The following is a 19,647-nucleotide window of genomic DNA, read 5'->3' as shown; positions in this document are numbered from 1 at the left end:
GAGACGACACCAGGTAAATGCCCTCTTTCTCCCAATTCTCCTCCACTAACGCTCGAATCTCTTGTAACAACCCATCTGATCTGAAAAATTGTTTCAAAGCCAGCAAAGTTACATCTTTAGGCTGCCCCAGTCAGATTAGTACAAGACAAGGGGGCAGGTCTCGGGGCATGTCGTCCGGTCGGTACCGAGGTGGGGAGCCCTGCGGCCGGGGGGCACTCCTGACCGCAGTGATGGGAAGCTCGGCGGCCTGGCGGGCGGGGGGGCTGGGCCGGGCTCCGCGGGGGGAGGAGGGCGCGGGTGGGGTCTGGCTGTGACTGATGGGCCAGATGCGGCCGAATGTTTTAGAAAAGGGGGGGCCGTGCGCCGCCGGCGCGGCTTTAGCCACGGGGTCTGGTGCGCGGCTGACGGCCCCCGGCTCTGCTGCAAGCGCCCGTCCCTCCCGCCTCCTCGGCGGGGAGCTCCCTGGGAATCGCTGTCGAGCGGCGGCAGCCCGCCCGGGCGGGGACAGACAGACAGCCAGGGAGCGGAGCGCGGCGACAGCCGGCGGAGCGCGTTTCCCTTGCTTGGCCGGCGGGCGGGGAGGATCGGCTCGGCTCTGCTGGGCGAGGTGAGCGGGAGAGGAGCGGGGCACAGAGCGGAGCGACGCCGAGCCGGTCCAGCCGGAGGGGGCTGCTCGTCCCGGCTCTGTCCTGCCGGCTGCACCCCTCGCACCGCCGGCACCGCCTGGGGACAGGCAGCGCCTCGGCTCGGCCCCGGGCGGTGGCGGCGAGCGGCGGGCGCGGTGTCCCCGCAGCTGACGCCCTGTCCCCTCTCTCCGCGCAGGTCGGCGCTGACGGCGGCGGGCGCCCGGCGGGGAATCGGCCGTGCCGCGGAGCCATGCCCGCCGCCCTCCTCCTCCTCCTGCTGCTCCTCAGCTGCCGCGCCGCCGCCGAGGGCGACGGCTCCCTGCGCCGGCCGGGCCCGGGCAGGCAGAGCGCTCCGGCATCCGCCGACGCCGCGGCCCCGACGGCCGGAGCCCCCCTGGTGCGGGACGCCGAGCACAACGCGTCCCGCCCGGCCGCGCTGCCCAAGGGCGGGCTGGCGGCTGGAGGGCGGCCGCGCCCTGCCTCGCCCCCGATGTGCACGGGGCAGACGGAGATCAAGGAGACTTTCAAGTACATCAACACGGTGGTGTCCTGCCTGGTCTTCGTCCTGGGCATCATCGGCAACTCCACGCTGCTGCGGATCATCTACAAGAACAAATGCATGAGGAACGGCCCCAACATTCTCATCGCCAGCCTGGCCTTGGGCGACCTGCTCCACATCATCATCGACATCCCCATCAATGTCTACAAGGTGAGGAGGGGTCGGGGATGGATTCGGGAGCGGGTGCGGAGGAGCGGGGCTCACGCCGCGGCGAGACGCGTCCCTTCCAGTCTAGGAGTCATCCTTGGACTTCGCCTCACGCCAAATATGAGGGTGGTATTCTGATCAGATGTGATCGCAAATAGCACCCTCTCTGTGCCCCAATCCCATCCCTCTCAGCGTTCCAGGCTGGAAATGGGTCAGAATGGAGGTGACCAGGCTCTGAAAATCACCTGGAAACAGGTGCTGTCCCAGGGATAAAGGGAATAAATGCAATAGATAAATGCGCTGTGCGTTTGTCGGTTCCCTCTTATCCCCCGCAGACTGGAGGGGAGACAGAAGCTCCTTTCCTATGGGTACCACTCGGTCCTCCTGCTCAGCTGCTGCAGGCTTGGTCATGATACTCCACATGTCTGTACAGTGTGTTTTGGCATGGGGGTTTTTCAAAGGAACCAAGATCGTTCAGCTGAGCGGTTTTATGCATCTAGCGGTTGGGAGGTACGATGCTTTCCTGAGCCGTGAACCCTTTCCCCCCTTCACCAGTGTTGCACCATGGGCAGCCGAGAGGAAACCTGCTTCTCTTGCACCTTCATTAGTCTGTCCGTTGACGTAATAAGACTTACCATGGAAGGAGTACAGCCCCTGTCTTGTCTACCCAGCTTGTGCAGTCCATTTATCCTTACAAACTAGTTGGGAAGTTGAATCCAGCCTCTAGCTGCAATCAGTACTCTTTGCGAGGGATACTGGAAATAACATAGCTCCTTCTGCTTTGAAAGTTTACAGTCTGGATCCCTAAGCACCTATCAGTTACTTCATAAAGTGGACACAATAGCCTTTATTTGTCACCTTCTCTTAGTTTTGTATGCATGATTGTAAACTGGGAATTTTTTTTTATGTTTTAGAAAGCCACGTCAAAGGGTTAGGTTTTGAATCCATAATGATTACTCTCAGAAGCTGCTGAAATAGAAGAATCCTTTATCTTAAGCCTTTTAAAGTATTGAAGTATTACAAAACAGAGAATGTCATCACTGTGTTAAATTCATGAACCAGTTAATTAGGATTACCTGGCAGTTCTTAGATTTGAAGTTCAATGTTTTTTATATGATACTGTTTACCTATTATATATTTATACTGTTTATCTTAGTTCTTGATAAAGGAACGACTCTTCTCAGTGAAGGTGGAAAACAACCCTTAACATGCTTTAAAAATGTGATTTTGTAATAACATACATTGAACAAGAAGGTTTTTTACATCTGTTCTCAGAAAATATCAAAAAGATTATATCAATAACATCTGCTCAGTACAAGACTTTGCAATTTCACTGATTCTATCTCAAAATTTAATTACTGGTAGCATGCAATAATATGCCTCAGTTTTTATCTTGATTGAATGCCATCAAGTATATCATTATGAGTAGGTTGGAGCAGGAGGAATAAAAGGTCAGATTGCAAACCGATAAATATTACACCAGCTGCAAGTCTAGGATTTCTATGGTGCTGTTCATAATGCTGGGAGCTGCACAATAGTTCTCAGCTTCCAAATCTACCATGCTGCTACTCATCTTAATGAAGAGCCCGTAATCAATTTGTATTATCCCTTATAAGAATGAATTAAATATTTACTGGTTAAAGACAGGACTTTTGAACAAATGTTAGTTTACAAAACCAAACCACCCCTCCCCATTAGATACCATGTTTATTTAATCAAGAGTTTGAGGGTGGTTTGAGTTGTTGATAACTTTTTATCAATTCCACATCCCAATTAATTCCACCCACAGAGCAACATTGTGAGGGAGAATATAATAATGCAATCAAAAACTAGCTGTAATCACGCAGCAGTATGGGAAGTAAAGGCTTGGTTAGTAAATCAAGTACAGTTAACAGTTGTAACTTGCAATTTGAAACCATTTAAGGTTGGATGAAACAGACTCAGGGATGGAATTGCTACCAGGTCCCCAGTTAGGCAACTGCATGAAAAAAAAGAGTGAGAGAATTTCTCATGTTAATAAAATGCCAGTGGTTCACTCCACAACACTTGTCCTAGAAAGTGCGAAAGTGTCTGTGAATGCTTTCCAGACAGACCCGTAGGAGACAACTCAGAATCCACACTAGAAGCAGCTTTTTATTAGGTATTAAAAGTGATAACTGCAAAAGATGTCCCCTGTGACTACATAATTAAATACGTAAGTAGCTGGAAAAAACCACACAAATGAAAATTGATATGTCTTAAATCAAGGGTATCTAAAGAAAAGCAGATGTTATCTAGATTGTGAGGTAAATGCAGTCCAATACATAAGATGCTAAGTAGCCCATTGCACTTCATAAATTTGAATATCAATCAATACTTTCAGTAGAAAATGGAAAGTATCTGTACTCTGTCACACAGTCAGGCAATTGGGTATGAAATGAGGGCTTGATGGGCATTCAGTTCCAGCATGCAGAACCTGGTAGAGCTTTTCAGCATTGGTAAATGGTCTGGCTTTGGCTGAACCTGCAAGCTGCAGAATGGGAAGCAGTCGAAAGTCTGAGGCAATCGTTCTGCAGTATGTAATGCTGTGGCAGTGTAGATACTTTGCAAGATTGTTACTAATTGGATGTGTAGGTGGTCCTGTGCCTGGTCAACTGCTTCACTAAACAGACTAAGTAAGCATGTCTTTGTTAATTTGAGGCCTTAAACAGCAATTAAGGAGCAGAAGGAGAGAGTATATGGTCAGTGAGCTTTTCATGTCCTTCTCTGCACTTAATCTTTGGAAGACAAGACAATGGCAGCTTTTACACCTGACAGTACAGGTCTGCAGTTCTAGAAGGCTTATGCACAGTTTCCCAAGTCAGTAAAGTTGATAAGTCCCACGTATAAGGCACCAAAACATCAGGACTGAACATTCCAAACTTACATTAGCTTTGCCTCTCGTAGACTTAAAAAGCCATAATGAAATAACACAGAGAAACATGCTTTCTCCTTTGATACATAAACAACGCCTCAGTCTCTCATTTGATGATATTTATTCTCTTGTGTTAAATCCAATTTATTGTCATGACCCACGGATTTTTAACAACAAGAACAAACTATCCTCTGCACATTATTATGTGGCTTTCTGAACTCTGTCAACTTGCTATGATACAGATGACTGAGGAAAAATATCTACCTGGTATTATTGCCATAGGTTCCTTTTTCTCATAGCACAATAGAAAAGCAGATAAAAAAATTTCCAGGGAAGTACAAAAAATCTGGTCTTTATCCAAAACAGTGATCAAAGGCCAGTCTCAGCTTTGTAGGAATTGATTTCTTTTTGGTAATGTATTCTAAGGATTACATCAAAATTATGATTAACATGTGGCATTATCAAGCACTGGAAATACAAGAAAGACCAGATTAGGGACTCTATCCCTAGCAGACACAAACTGACTCCTTTGTTAATCCAGCAATGCTCTGAAAAAGGCAAGATTTCCATGGAAATTTGTATGTGATGACCTTGCTAACTCTTGTAATGTGATTACCTATAGGACATGCATCATGATAAAGCCAACCCTTGCCTAACTTTCAAAAAGAAAGATCGAGGTTCTTGTCTTTAGACAACGCTACTATTCCTTATTAGAACCCTTGGCCACTGGTTCTTTTGATGTTAAAGATAACAGCCATTTAATTGGGAGAAATGCATCATTTCCTTTCTTTCAACATCTGAACCACTTACTTGGGATCTTGCAAAGTTCATCTCAGAATTTCTTATGCAAAGTTTATTGAAATCTGGCCATATCAAGCTAGAAGTTTGTTTGGTAAACAAGTGCAGTTTATAGGCACTTAAAAAGGATCTGAATTGTCCAGTGGAGGAACTTGTCTGAACTCTGCAGGCGATGGGGTGGTAACTTTGTTCTGTAGTTAGATGGGAACAGTCTACTCTGAAGTCAGATATATGGAGTACTGGAAATGTCTGAATGTTGTTAAAAGTACACATACATAGTTTTCATGATGGATCTCCAAACTGAAATAAGTTACATGATGCTAATATAGATTTGTAAATTTAGTTTTTTCATTATGTATACATTTGTTGTGTATACATTCACTTAAAAGATACATGTGACAAATTTCAAAAGTTTTCATCTAATTTGGTTTTGCTTCTACCCTGTGTTTATGCGTCCCAATCTGACAGCAGCATGGCTTTCTAAGCAGTTACTTTTGATGCAGTCTGTTCACGGGGGTTGTGAAATTGCAGAAATGTTTTACTTTGACAACACATTATGAGGTTTCTGTAATTTTCAAGATGTCTGATAATGTTACTTTATCTTAATTAAATATTATTTAAATGAATTTTCTAAGCAGAAGTTACTAATAAAAATACAAGAAAACTAATTACATGCCTCACATTAAGAATTACACTTTATTGGACCGATAGAGTTTATTGGATAGTTAGCTTAACTAGAAAGCAGGAAATATATGTTCTTGTCTAGAGGGAAGATCCTCACCCTAACATAATTATAGCTAAATATTATAGCTAAATACTAATAAGTTTTGTAATGTTGTGTGACTTATCCTTTACCATAAGCCTAATTTCCTGGACAAATTTTCTGTTTTAAAAAATGCTTGCTCCTATAAAATATTGAAAAATACTTGATCTGCATGACCTCCTCATGAAAAAAAAAAAAATCAGGTGAAAATCTGCTAGTCATTTCATAGATATATTGAAAAACTGTTGCTTGTGAATTAGGTGTACTGTTTCATATTTGATTTCCCTTGTAAGTGCAGTTCATAGTGATGAAAATCACATCCTACTGTCCTGTGAACTGGACTTGCTGTGAGCACACAGCTAGGAGGAAATATGAATTCCTGCTCTGCATTTCCCATGTGCATTCATTGCTGGGGACTAGAACGCTGACGTAAATGTTCGCGCGCTTTGCCACTTCTTCCTGCTCAACTGCAGCAGGTCACCAGTTGGAGCCACAGTGTCAGCCTCCTGGCTGGTGACCACAGCAGCTGAGCCCTTGAGAGCAAGCATATCCTACTTGACTGCTGGTGTGTTCCAGCAGCAGTTTGTGAACATCTTTCAGTTCTTGCACAACCAAGAGGAAGCAGAGCAGGAATTGTGATTCACAGGTGTCTCTCTGAGTCACAACATCTGTTGGGGCTACTTTCATAGCTGTGCAGCTTGCACATCAGTTTAGGCTCAGATCTGTCTGATCTGAGAAAGTGTTAACTAGGAGTGCATCAAATGAATTGGTTCTTTCAAGTACGATTTCACATAATTTTGAAATGTGTTCCCTTTCCTTTTGTTCTATTTCATCTGCAACACATTTCTGCTGTTTAGCAGTTAAAACTTTACCTATAAAACATTGGAAAAGGTCACTTGGAATATAGCCAGTGGTAGACTTCTCTTGGCACTTTACCGATGAAAACACAACATTATTTTCCTCTTTGCTGCCACTTGGCAGTATCTCATCTCATAGCTCTAAGTTGTTTATCATTTGTAAAGTGACACTCTTTTTACGGCTACCCTATTGTGCATCATAAGAAAATCATTTTACTCATACAAAATTGCAAGACACTACATCTGTACTTCACTAAGAATAATCATTGCTCTTGTCCACAAATGTGATGCTCCTGAATACTTTGCGTTGAATCTTCACTGTACTTTAAGGCAGTATTGGAGGAGATGGCAATACAGAGAACAAACAGAAACCAAGGAAACATAGTTCAGCAGTTAAAACATTCTGCTTTTTTTCCCCATTTACTTTCTTGAAGTTTTCAAGCTTTTGGTGTAAAGCATATCATTAACCACTTGCAGTACCGTGGTCGAGAAACTTCTGACTTATGCATTAAAATGCTCAAATTTCACAATCCATCAGCTGCAAGAGATAAAGGACATGTTTTCCCAGTGCAGTGCAGACAGCTGCATGTCCATTCTGCCTTGATTTAAGCTGGCTGAATGCAAGTAATATTTTGACATTATGCTAAACCCAGGCATCCTTTCTCTCAGTAGAATGCATTCACTCATGTGCCACCCCTTTATAATCCAGCTACATGGGTCCCAAACCCAGTCAGCTTGGAGCACAGGTGTGACTGTCTGCACCTGAGAGATAAGTATTAGTTCAGGGAAATCTCTGACATGTGGCTGAACTGTTGTGATTTTAGGGAAGAGAGACGGGGAGTGTCTTGAATGTACACCAGCTAGATGTAGATGTAAGTTTTCAACAGAATCTGCCAACAGAGATTTGACCGAAGTTCTGAATTTCAGTTACAAAGAAAATAAATATTTTACTTTTGAACTGCTTTTTTAATGAGTCATCTCTCGTCTAATATACACACATGTACAAGAGGTACGATAAACAAGTATACAGTATACTTGCTAGCCAACTCTTGATTTCTAGAGCAACTAGATGTGATAGGCTGGAGGTTCACTGCCTGATTTTTATAAATTAAATTAGTCCAGGTGTCATTTGATTCTGTAGAGTGTACATTTAGAACACCTGTAATTATTCACATTGCAGTTTTAATAGCGATCATTACTGTCACCCCCTTACAGCAATTCAAGAGAAGTGTCAGGGAGAGACTTTACTGAAAATACTTCAATTGCAGAATGAGTTATTTTCCCACATCATATAAGCAAAAGATACTTTATGGTTATTACAACCTCATCCCTGCTTCCTCTGCTTTCTTACTTTCCATAAAATTCTCAAGAAACATAAATCCTTAGAATTTATCTTTCTGCTTCATTTCTACAAAAGCATCATGTTTTTTGTCTTACTTAAGTAGATCATTAAGGAAATAAATCAAAGCTGGGGCCATGTTGCAGTTTCTTTCCTGTTCTTTTAAACACTCCATCACAGCATGGGGCTAAAGCAGGTATTTGGAGGTATTCTGGTATCTGAAAATAGTGTTGGGCACTTCACGGATTTCCAAAATGCCCATTGTCATGAAATGTACTTAACTTCCTTTGTGTTCAAATAAAATGATACTTAAATTATGTCAGGGCTTTTCAAAAAACTCTTGTGGACCATATAAGTGTTTATCCCTAGATGCATATATTATTTGTGCACAAGGACTTTGCTGAACCAAACCGATGTGAGCAGGCAACTCTGTGTCAGTCTTCTGTAATTGTACAGAATCATGGAATTGTTCAGTTTGGAAAAGGCCTCTAAGACTATCAAGTCCAACCATCTAACTTGCACTACTATGTTCTTCACTAAACCATGTCCCCAAGTGCCACAAGTACGTGTATTTTGAATGTTTCCCTAGGCAGCCTGTTCCAAAGCCTGAGAACCCTTTCAGCAAAGAAATTTTTCCGAATACCCAATCTAAACCTCCCCTGGCACAACTTGAGGCCACTTCCTCTTTTCCTGTTACTTGTTACTTGGAGAAGAGACCAAACCCCAGCTCACTACAGCCTCCTTTCAGGTAGGTGTAGAGAGCAATAAGGTCTCACCTCAGCCTCCTTTTCTACAGGCTAAACAAACCCAGCTCCCTTACCCACTCCTCATATGACCTACTTTCTAGACCCTTCACCAGCTCCATTGCCTTTCTCTGGGCATGCTCCAGCACCTCAGTGTCCTTCTTGTGAGGAGCCCAGAATCTGAATTGCAGCTTCACCAGGCTGAGTAGAAGGGGATGGTCAGTGCTCTAGTCCTTCTGATACAAACCAGGATGCCTTTGGGCTTCTTGACCACCTGGGCATACTACTGGCTCGTGTTCAGCCAGCTGTTGACCAGCATCCCCATGTCCTTTTCTGCCAGATCTTTCCAGCCACTTTCCAGTCAAGCACTGTTCCCAAAGGCTGTAGTGCTGAATGGGGCTGTTGTGACTCAAGGGCAGGACTTGCCACTTGGTCTTGTCGTACTTCATACAATTGGCCTTGACCCACCAATCCAGCCTGTCCAGAACCCTCAGTAGAGCATTTATTTGTACCCTCATTTTGGTCCCCAGCAAAATCTACACAGTATGATGAGCTATTTCTTCTTTTCTTACAACACTGTTAAATGAGATGTTTGAAGAGATCTGAGCCAAGGGAAAGATTTTGCAGTCTCTTTTGTGTGGTCATTATTCTTCTTCCCTCTCCTTTTGCATTTTGTAGCCCTCTATCTGCAGCAGATCCAAAAGGCCTCATTTGAAGAAAGTCATCAAAACATAAATGGGCTTAGATAATCTAACTAATTACAGAAACTCAGAAACTTTACTCTTATGTATAATAATTGCATCTATTTCTTGGCATAACCCTTGTTCTGGAGAGTCTTATTTTTGTGAGAACTGGAAGACCTGGCTGCTGCTGTAGTGTATTTGAGCCATTAGAGCAGGTCACAGCAGAGTTCAAAGACTAAATGTTTCTAAACTGGAGCTACAGTCAAACAGTCCATAGCATCAGCTGTGAGGAAGGTGCTTTCTGTGTCCAGTAAGTCTTGTCTCCTAAATCACATAAAATGTACAGTTGTGTATGTGACAAGATTTCCATTAAAGTGTATGACTCAAAGTGTAATTGAACCAACCTGAAATTCATTGTGCTGTTTTTTTTATTCCATTGCACTTACAGGTATGTTGAATGTGCAGATAGTCTTTTTCGTATTGTAATACAGAATCATTGAAAAATTGTTCAATAAAGATCTCTAGTGAGAGATTCGTCTGATCTGTCTTTACCTACTGTGAAACATTTAGATCAAACTAGTTGTTTAGGCTCCCTGTGTGTCCAGTGGGCCCCTTTTTTTGTTATCAGATGGCCAGCTAAAAACTATAGGGCATACATTTTCTCTCCGTTGTTGCTTGATTTCTCAGCTGATGGAGCCTAGACAGTAAGCTTAAAATAAATCCCACCCCAGATGTGCACTTTTTGGCTTTGACCCTGTTCTGATCAGCCTCAAGTAATTTTCTGCATTTATAGTAAATGAGTTACTTGGAACAAGTAAGAAAAGCAATGAATACTCGGGGGAGATAAAGCCAATACACATGAGGGAGATCCTCACCTGCTCAGGTGCATCACACTGAGATGATGAAGCTAGAAGCAAAAAGAGTGGAGTTTGAAGGGCTTAAGAAGTCAGGACTAAGCCTTAATTCATATCCTTGCCCTGCCAAGGAGTAACTCTGAAGCTGCTGTCTAGTTTTTAGGACACACACATCAGAGACTCCCTTGTGAAAAGGTTGTTCTTGGCTAAGTTTTACATAGAATCATAGAATGGTTTGAGTTGGAAGGGACCTTAAAGGTCATCTAGTTCCAGTGCTCTGCCATGGGCAGGGACACCTTCCACTATACCGGGTTACTCAATGGCCTGTCTAACCTGGTTTTGAACACTTCCAGGGATGGGGCATCCACAATATCTCTCTGAACAACCTGTTCCAGTGCCTCACCACCCTCACAGTAAAGAATTTCTTCCTATTATCTAACCTAAACCCACCCTCATTCTTTAAAGCCATTCCCCTTGTCCTGTCACTACATACCCTTATCCAAAGTCCCTCCACAGCCTTTTTGTAGTCCCCCTTTAGGTACAAAAAAGTTGCTGCAAGGTCTCCCCAGAGCCTTCCCTTCTCCAGTCTGAACAAACCCAATTCAGCCTGTCTTCATAGGGCAAGACATGGTGGAAAAGAAAAGCAGTCTAGACAAAACTCCATGTTTCAGTTTTGGGAGGTTTTTTTCCCTTAATATTTCACCTTTAATTGTTGTTTTCTTTTCACAGCTACTTGCAGAGGACTGGCCCTTTGGTGTCGAAATGTGCAAATTAGTACCTTTCATTCAAAAGGCATCGGTGGGCATCACAGTGTTGAGTTTGTGTGCCCTCAGTATAGATAGGTGAGACCCATTTTTCATCAAACTCTATAATTTCCTCTCCGTACGGGCACTGGCTCAAATTCACCTTTCTACTTAGCTGATACAATACAAGTAAGATGAGTTTAAGCCAGTTAAATCAGGTAGGTTTTCTCATATTTTTAATTCGTAAATGTGTGCTGTTGCTTCAGGTACCGAGCAGTTGCTTCTTGGAGTCGCATTAAAGGAATTGGAGTGCCGAAGTGGACTGCTGTTGAAATTGTACTGATCTGGGTTATATCAGTCATACTGGCTGTTCCAGAAGCTATTGCATTTGACATGATTACGATGGAGTATAGAGGAAAGGATCTCAGAATCTGCTTGCTCCATCCCACGCAGAAGACATCATTTATGATGGTAAGACACTGACACTTTAAAAATCTCTGGAGCAGTTCCTTGGATCTTCTCAGTGTTGTGTGGATTGTAATGTGCACAGGTGTATGTGACATGTAGGTGAATGTAATGCTTAAATGAAATACTGACATTTCTGAAATATATTGGTTAAAAAAAGAGCATTCATATGAAATACTGGCATTTCTTAAATATACTGGTTTAAAAAGAGCATTCAGAAACTTTTGACTTTTTGTGGACTTTGAACAAATTACTGTCTTGTCCTGTTTTCTCATCCCTAATGTACACCTTACAGAGATGCTTTTCAGGACAGACTAATGAACTAGTTATAGTACACTTAGCAAAATGCTCAGCATTCAAGTCCTAACAATGTTTTTGCTTTGATTCTTTTCCATTCTAGTTTTACAAGCAAGCTAAAGACTGGTGGCTGTTCAGCTTTTACTTCTGTTTGCCACTGGCTATCACAGCATTTTTCTATACTCTCATGACTTGCGAGATGTTACGAAAGAAAAGTGGGATGCAGATTGCTTTAAATGACCACTTAAAACAGGTAAACATTTATCCCTGACAACTCTGCTGACTGTAGACAGGATGACAATAATGCCTTTACTGACTTTACTGCCACATCATTTTTCTCTTGCTGTATGATTACTAGTAAAGTGGTGCTAGTAGTGGTGCTGCTGAACTCATATACATATGTATGCATCAGAGCCCTCAGAAACCTAAGATTTTAACTGACAGTCACAGAATTTGTTCTTTCTTGTTTGGTTTTAATGGTTCAGGCTTTATAGTTTTTATTTCTTCTTTACAATAATTAGAGCTGGATATTTTGTAATGCAAGCTGAAGGTATGCTATAGTCTAGAAGATGGTGCTATGAAACTGTTAATTATTTTGAAGCAAGTTGTTGCTGAACTCTAGTGAGGTTAGCAGTACATGTTAGCAGAACAAAACACATTCCAGCATACATTCCAAGTTAGTAGTGCATCAGACACAAACATCATACGTCACTAGAATTAAACTATTCTTGGTCTATAATGCATATATATATATATGCTTCTTTCCGCTTAGCTTGTTAAAGCTGTAATTGAAATCTCTTGGGGCACCTAAAATAAGACCTGAGATCAAAGCACAAGAAAATGCAATTGTAGACGAACTGGTATTTGAAAGTGATTGGAAAGACAAATATGTTCTTAATTTTAATTTAAATTACTGTTTTCATGACCCTGGTTTTTCATATTATTACTCATACTTTTTGAAGTAAGAGATACAGTGAATCATTGCAAGACATCTAAAACAGAAAAGATTAAGTACAAGAAAATAAGGTATTTGATGTTCTCTTAACTCCTATTTTCATAAGCTTTTTTATCTTGTTTATTAAACATTTGGATATGAAAACAACAACAATCCAGAGAGAATCAAAAACTGCAACACTGTTCTGTCCAATTTTCTTTCTCAGAGACGTGAGGTGGCCAAAACTGTATTCTGTCTGGTACTTGTTTTTGCCTTGTGTTGGCTTCCACTTCACTTAAGCAGAATATTAAAACTCACTATTTATGATCAGAAGGACCCCAACCGATGTGAACTTTTGAGGTGAGTCTGCAAAAATTAAATGCTGAAACACGCTGGCATTCTCCATATGCATATCTGGATTTCCTAATGAACTAACTTACTCTGTGTGTCTGAAGTTGTCCCTGATTCTTCATCCAGGACCCTCTGCTTTCACTCCAGTAGCAGTGAAAGAAAGTTGTGAGGAATTCCCTCACTTTTCCCTGTCTTACTCAAGATGCTTTTTGTGACTGTCTTACTGTGTTAAGAGTAGAACAGGGATTTCTGTCCCTTGTTTTCCCTTTCAACATAACAGCTAGGATTCAGTATGTGCAGAAAAACTTCATGTACATTTTCTTCCACAAGTTGATGTGGTTGGATCTTCTGAATTTACTTTCAAGAGAACAGTCTACTGATTCAGACTTAAATGTTGAGCACAACTATTATCACCATAAGCTAATCCTACTTATTTAAGCTTCCTTACTATTACATTTAATAGTTACTTTTGACTGAGTGAAGCTGAGGCCAATTTTCATAGTTGTAAATCTCTCTAAGCCTTTTAAGAGAACTGTCTCACTTTAATTTTTTAATTTTTTTTTAAATTTTTAATTACACAGCTTTTTTCTTGTGATGGACTACATCGGTATTAACATGGCTTCACTGAATTCCTGCATCAATCCAATAGCCCTGTATTTGGTGAGCAAAAGATTCCAAAACTGCTTTAAGGTAAGAGGCTGCTGGGAGCTGCTCCTTGATGTCAGCAGTAAAATTCATTCCTTAACATGAACAAACTGTTTCAAGTGGTCATTAAATTTGACTTGAAATTTTAACTGGGTTGTGGTAAAGTGTTCTCTCCCTATCCTGCTGAAGCTACATAGAAAGGAATTAAGGTTTGATGGGAACAAAAAGAGAAAGCAAAAGAGCAGAGTGTATAATAAACCCTCTCAGCACCATGCTAATCAGTGCTACATCACTTCCTGACTGAAGTTGGCACCCAGCCACTTCCAGAGCACTGATGAAGCAGACTCGGATCGCGCTGCAAAAATTCACGTAGCCATATCCTCTGCAAGCCAGTGGGGAGGGCTCTGACCCTGGCTTCCCCCCATGCTGACTGAGCACTTAAATCAGTTTTGTAAGGCAGAGGGTGCAAGTATCCACTCATCCCTTTCCAATTCCAACATTTTTTGAGACAGACCTGTTCATAGTTTTGCCTTGGTCTGACTGAATATACCTGGGCACTAATTCTCCACACAGGATTTGAGGCTCTAGGTTCCTTGTGGACCTTCAGCCTTCATGTGGACCTTCAACCTGTCTGCTTGGAAAATGACCAGATTTGGACTTTTTTGTGGCATCTTACCATCTTCAGACACTGTATCAGAGTTCTTACATTACCTATGACAAATTCTTAGATTTTTTCTTTTCTTGCCAAGCATTTAACCACTGACCACTGCTAGGTTTATTGCCTGGCTGTGTAAATTCCTTACTGGCTATATCTTTCAATCAGAAGCCAGCCAGCCCTACATCTAGTAATGTTAATGTATTTCCCACATAATTATGACAGCACATGTTGCAGATGTTTAAGTGCTGGTTTTGTCTTCCCTGTCTATGCTGCTGGCTCCCTGAAAATCACTGGAGCTGAGAGCACGTAAAAGGTCTCTAGCGTCCTGAGTGTGGAAGTAAGTGGGTGTGAGGAATACTTCCAGTACCCAAAGGGCAGAGAGTAGCATAAAAGGTCATCAAAAGGTCTGCGAGTACACCTAGTCAATATATGAACTGTATGTAGATTTTCACCATTATTCTACTTACTTCTCATTTTTGCACCTCAAAAAATGAGCTAAATAACAGCATCTTGCTTAGAAAGTATAGATGCACATACATTTTTTTTTCCTAAGAAAGATTATCAAAGAAAGGAGAACAAGTAGTCTTAATTTCGAGGTGCTTTTAGAATTGCAGACCAGATTTGAAGGGGTACGTGTGTGGCTGCTATCATATATAACTCCTGCTGTCCAGCACTCAGGTTGCTAACAGTAGTTAGTAGTGGCCATTTGAGCAACTCAGAATTTAACCCCATTTCTTTGCTTACACTGTAATCCCAAAACAGCAGCTTGTACATTTTTTATTTCCTACTGTACCCCTGAAGAAGGGCGGCTTTTCAATGCATTTTACCACACGTGCAAAACAATGTGATGTAAAATGTTTATTCCTTTTGTTTTAACAGTCATGCTTGTGTTGCTGGTGCCAATCCAAAGATCTGTTGTCCCTGGAGGAAAGGCAGTCCTGTTTAAAGTTCAAAGCTAATGATCACGGATATGATAATTTCCGCTCCAGTAACAAGTACAGCTCTTCATAAAACAAGCATAAAAGGTATATTCTCTTACATTAAAGTTGGTGCCTTTTTAGGTAAAAGTGGCAATTACTTTTAACAAGATGGTAACGTTCAGAAATACCTAGTTTTGTATTTGCACAAAAAAAGAGCCTGAAAAAAAATGGCCCTAAAACTGTGTCACATTGAAAATCACGGACATTTATAAAGTCATCATTTATGGGATGTGAAGAAAAGCATAGAAAGAACAAGTCATTGTTAGCACTTGAATACTTCTGAATCAGCACTTCCAAATGATCCTCACTTCCTGTACCTTAAACAGTCATTTGTATTCTCTGTAACAGTTGTAGGAACTGAAGTCACAGTAATTACTAAGTAGTATAATATAAAGTTAATTGGATCAAAGCCATTATTATATATAACTCAATGTATTATCTTTTATAAAGCAGATTAACCACCATCACTATTGTGAGTTTTTTTTTAATTAATTATTTTGTAATAGAAGTTTAAATGTAAAAAAAAGTAGAATTTTTATCAGGGATACTATAGAGGTAGCTACTGAAAATGTTAAAGAATGCAGTAAAGTCAAAAGTGCATTTTACTTTGATGATTGTTTTTACCTATTATTGTTAGAAGGAACCTCCCAAGGATTTTGTAAATACCATTCTGTAACCACTGTGTGTGTTCAGTGCATTTGGTAGCACTTTGGGTATGAGTATTTGTGTTTACTTATAGCAAAAGAGAGAAAAACACAGTAAAACCAAAAAAAATGTTGCTACTAGAAACATACAAACAGTGGCTGGTATTCCACCTATTTTTAGCTGAAAACAAATTGATTGTATTCCGTGTAAAGAGTGGGCATTTGAGATACTTTTACAACAATTTACAACTGTTTTTGCAATCCAGATACTGTCCTGGGGAAAAATTTTTAGAAATATCAGATGGGAAAAAAATATAACCAACGGAAAACAGAGAGAATTGGAACTTCTATTTTCATTTATATTTAAATCTTCATAAAGAAAATAATTCATGACCTGTATTTCTAGAGAACAGTTCTATGTAGCATACTCATCTTCATACTGTTTTAAAATATGTTCTACTTCTGTAGTTCCATATTTATGGGCGTAAGAAGGTGTGTGATTAGTTTCTGCATCTGTAAATAGTTTAGAGAAACATAATTAATTGTAAAGTATTAAGATATGGGCAGGACCCTGTAATAAAACAGAAAGATAAAGATACCTGTAGTAAACATGGTGTGTGTTGCCAGGAGCAATGCACATTTTGTACATACATGACAGGTCATTCTTTGGCTTTTCATTTCCTATTAATGTGTTACAAATGTCCCCAAAGACTTATTAACATATTTCATGCTCTAAAGCATGAGTTTTTCAAGAAAAATTGTCGTACAACATGCTTTTGTAAAAGACAGGTTTTCAGTAGGCTTGGTATTTTATTCTAATACAAATATTTATCAAAACTCAGGAACTTTTTTATTTTAAATTTCAAAATTTCCATGTAAGGATTTTTACCTTGTTTTCCAATCTTGATTAACTTCAGATTTTTTAATAAAGTGCCTTAAGTATGCTCAGGATGAAAACAGCTTTCATTAAAATGTTCAACTGATGTTACCTTAGATGGTTTTCTGACTTTAGGTAGCTACAGCTACCTTGCAGACAGCTAATAACAGGGCAGGTGAACCCGAACTGTGATGTTGCCCCCCTAAAAAAGAAGCTAGTAAGTGTATGCTTGTATAATCAAGCTGGGGAGGACCTATGCACATGCATTTGAGCGTGGGCACGTGGGTGAGTGTGCGTGGTGTGTGTATGTGAGTATTGTGTGCAAGCATGTATGTTGTCCACCACTAGGTTGCTGTTACCACCTCTGCAGCAAATGCACTCAACTGCTAAAATGAACTTTTATAAATATAATTCTGTTTTAAGTTTTGTTCTTTACATTTTTACCTTACCTTTCATGGTAACTTTCTCACAGTAAGCTGTGAATATTACTTCACTTCACCCTACCTGCATCTATTTCTGTGAAATGCATTTCATCTGTTAAGGATGGCAAATCATTTAAAACCTAAGTTTGATACTGATCAGTGTTACTTTCATCAAATTATAACGTTACAGTAGTGTACATGTATATTATTGTTGTTTTTATTTAAAATATAGCTGTTGTATTGGCAACTGTGTAACATACTTTTTATTTTTTCCTGGACTAATTCTTTGTTAAGACAAGTCCTGCTAAGTCAGATATTTAGCTTTTGCAAATAAAGACAATATATACTGCCCCCTTTTTCAGTTAATATACAAATATCAGTGCACTTTTTGTCCTTTAATCAGTATTATTCAAAGCAGTATTATTAGTGACGCTCTCGTTTCCTGTAATAAAAAATTTCAAAACTTCTGCTCCTATACAGTTCTAGCTAAGATTAAGTATCTTAATACTCAATACAGGTGTTTTCTGAAATCCTCAATATAGGTCTATGCCTCCATTCACTGAAATCAGTCAATGTTTAACCACTCAATTCAGTGGGAGTAGAACCAGGAACACAGAACATAGCTCTTGAAGAAAACTAGCTGGCACTTGCTACCTTGAACTAAAAAAAGCTAATTTTTAATTTATTTTTTTTAAGGAGTTGATTAGGAAAGGTGGGAAAAGATGGTAAAATCGGCCTGTGGGGTAAAACAGCCAGTGTAAGGCTCTCTAAGCCCCAAACAGAGGCAGCAGAACAATTGCAGACAGGCACAGGGTTCTTTACAGGAGTTCTATGTGCTTGCAGAGAGTGGTATGGCAGAGTAAGAGTCATCTGTCCCAGTGGTCTGAAGAGTTGGTACAGAATGACTCAAGATGAAAAAAATAACTTATAAGAAACTACATCACAACTCTGGGGTTTGGCCTTCAGAGAGTAGTTTGATTTTAGTTCCCCAGTTGCTCTGAATTCTGCCTAAACTGGATGGAAACACTGGTACTACAACTCAGAGAATCAAATGCAAAATTTGCCAGATACTGAGCATCTGCTGTGAGCTGTCACATTTCAGTGTCCCAAACAGCTCTTAATCAACAAACAGCTGGCTTAGCAAGAGAATGATGTCTGAACTAAAATAACATTTAAAGGATCTTTTGAAATTGTTCTGTATAGCTGTGTAAAATAATTCTATATTTCCTTTTCTGTGTTCGCTTAAAATAGCAACTTCTGTGATTCAGACAGTGTAAACATACAAAATTTCCAATAAAATATTTGTAATTTCAATTCATTACAAAAAGATGTCTGGCCTTTTTTCTTCTAGGAGGTCTCAATTATTAAATAGTAACAGAGATGTAAAAAGAAATAAGCAATTCAGAACTAAATATCAAAGGTTTTGAGTGGGACGGTTTTATATAACTAGTTGAAAATTACAGAGAGTTCGGACTTGCTGATGCATTGCAAAATTGCCTGATGTTTATTGGAACAATTGTGCTTATCTTTGCTCTGTTTGTTTTTGCTCAAAATGTCCATCTCAATCTCTTCTCTGCACATCCATATATAGTCACAAATTCTCTTATGTTAGGGACATCACAAATAAAAGGCATAAAGCATTTAGTTCATTAATTTAGAAGTGCACGCACTGAATGCTGCAATATTCCACATGAAAAGCATCATCCCTTTGTATGCTGACAGTGTCATTTTGTGCATATTTTAATTTTCCTTTCTTAAAGCAATGGAAAACTATCAAACTAAATATGCTGTAACTTGTCTAATATATAACTATATGTTTGCAGTATCTGTGCATCCCAAAATGTGTTTGATACTACTGCTGTTTTGTTTCTAATAGTTAGGTTTCCTTCTCTTTACTTTGTGGTCCTGTGAATCCATGTAGATTGGTCTTTTTTCGTGGTCCCAGAACCTTTAGCACGTAATTACAATTTTCCTGTGCTTGGAACAGAAGCATCTGTGGAGAGGAGATCCTTTGTAAATAAATGTTCTACCTAATATCTCTCCTGGACTCTTTACTTCCTTTCCCTTTATCGTGTCCTATGGTCCACAGTCTTCATCAACCACTCACTGTAAAGAAGCATTTTTTGCATATTTCTTTTAAGATCCCACAGCCTTAGACTAGGTAGGCCATGGACGTCACAGCCCAGCTAACTTTTTATCTACTGTGCTCTTGGCTCTTTCACTAGGGAGATTAACTGCAGCTTGTTGTCAGTTTTCTAAACACACTAGAACTTTCCCAGCAACGCGCATCTACATGTAGCAAACATTACGTTCTTCAAACACTGTCTCACTCGGACCACTGCTGAGAAGGGCAGATTTGGCACTCTGGT

The 19,647-nt window shown here is 40.4% G+C and overlaps 1 protein-coding gene across 1 annotated transcript; it reads left to right on the top strand.

Moving 5' to 3' along the window:
• Positions 1–379: 379 nt before the first annotated feature.
• Positions 380–19,233, top strand: EDNRB (endothelin receptor type B). The gene is made up of 8 exons (XM_050333835.1): positions 380–607; positions 823–1,335; positions 10,992–11,104; positions 11,272–11,476; positions 11,871–12,020; positions 12,928–13,061; positions 13,634–13,742; positions 15,235–19,233. The coding sequence occupies exons 2-8, from the start codon at positions 877–879 to the stop codon at positions 15,364–15,366; spliced, it is 1,302 nt and encodes a 433-aa protein (XP_050189792.1). The 5' UTR covers positions 380–607; positions 823–876; the 3' UTR covers positions 15,367–19,233.
• Positions 19,234–19,647: the final 414 nt, after the last annotated feature.

Source organism: Myiozetetes cayanensis, unplaced genomic scaffold (assembly GCF_022539395.1).
Source record: "Myiozetetes cayanensis isolate MyiCay16 unplaced genomic scaffold, myiCay2020 scf5-8, whole genome shotgun sequence".
NCBI lineage: Eukaryota > Metazoa > Chordata > Aves > Passeriformes > Tyrannidae > Myiozetetes > Myiozetetes cayanensis.
Note: the sequence above shows the minus strand (reverse complement) of the source record. Positions and strands in the feature narration are given on the sequence as shown.

What these genes read in the sequence shown, in the direction of transcription:
- EDNRB (XM_050333835.1), top strand. Translation starts at nt 877, where the DNA reads ATGCCCGCCGCCCTCCTCCTCCTCCTGCTGCTCCTCAGCTGCCGCGCC. An exon ending in TGTGCCCTCAGTATAGATAG is followed by an intron (nt 11,105 to 11,271) that starts GTGAGACCCATT and finishes CTGTTGCTTCAG; the next exon opens with GTACCGAGCAGTTGCTTCTT. An exon ending in AACCGATGTGAACTTTTGAG is followed by an intron (nt 13,062 to 13,633) that starts GTGAGTCTGCAA and finishes TTAATTACACAG; the next exon opens with CTTTTTTCTTGTGATGGACT.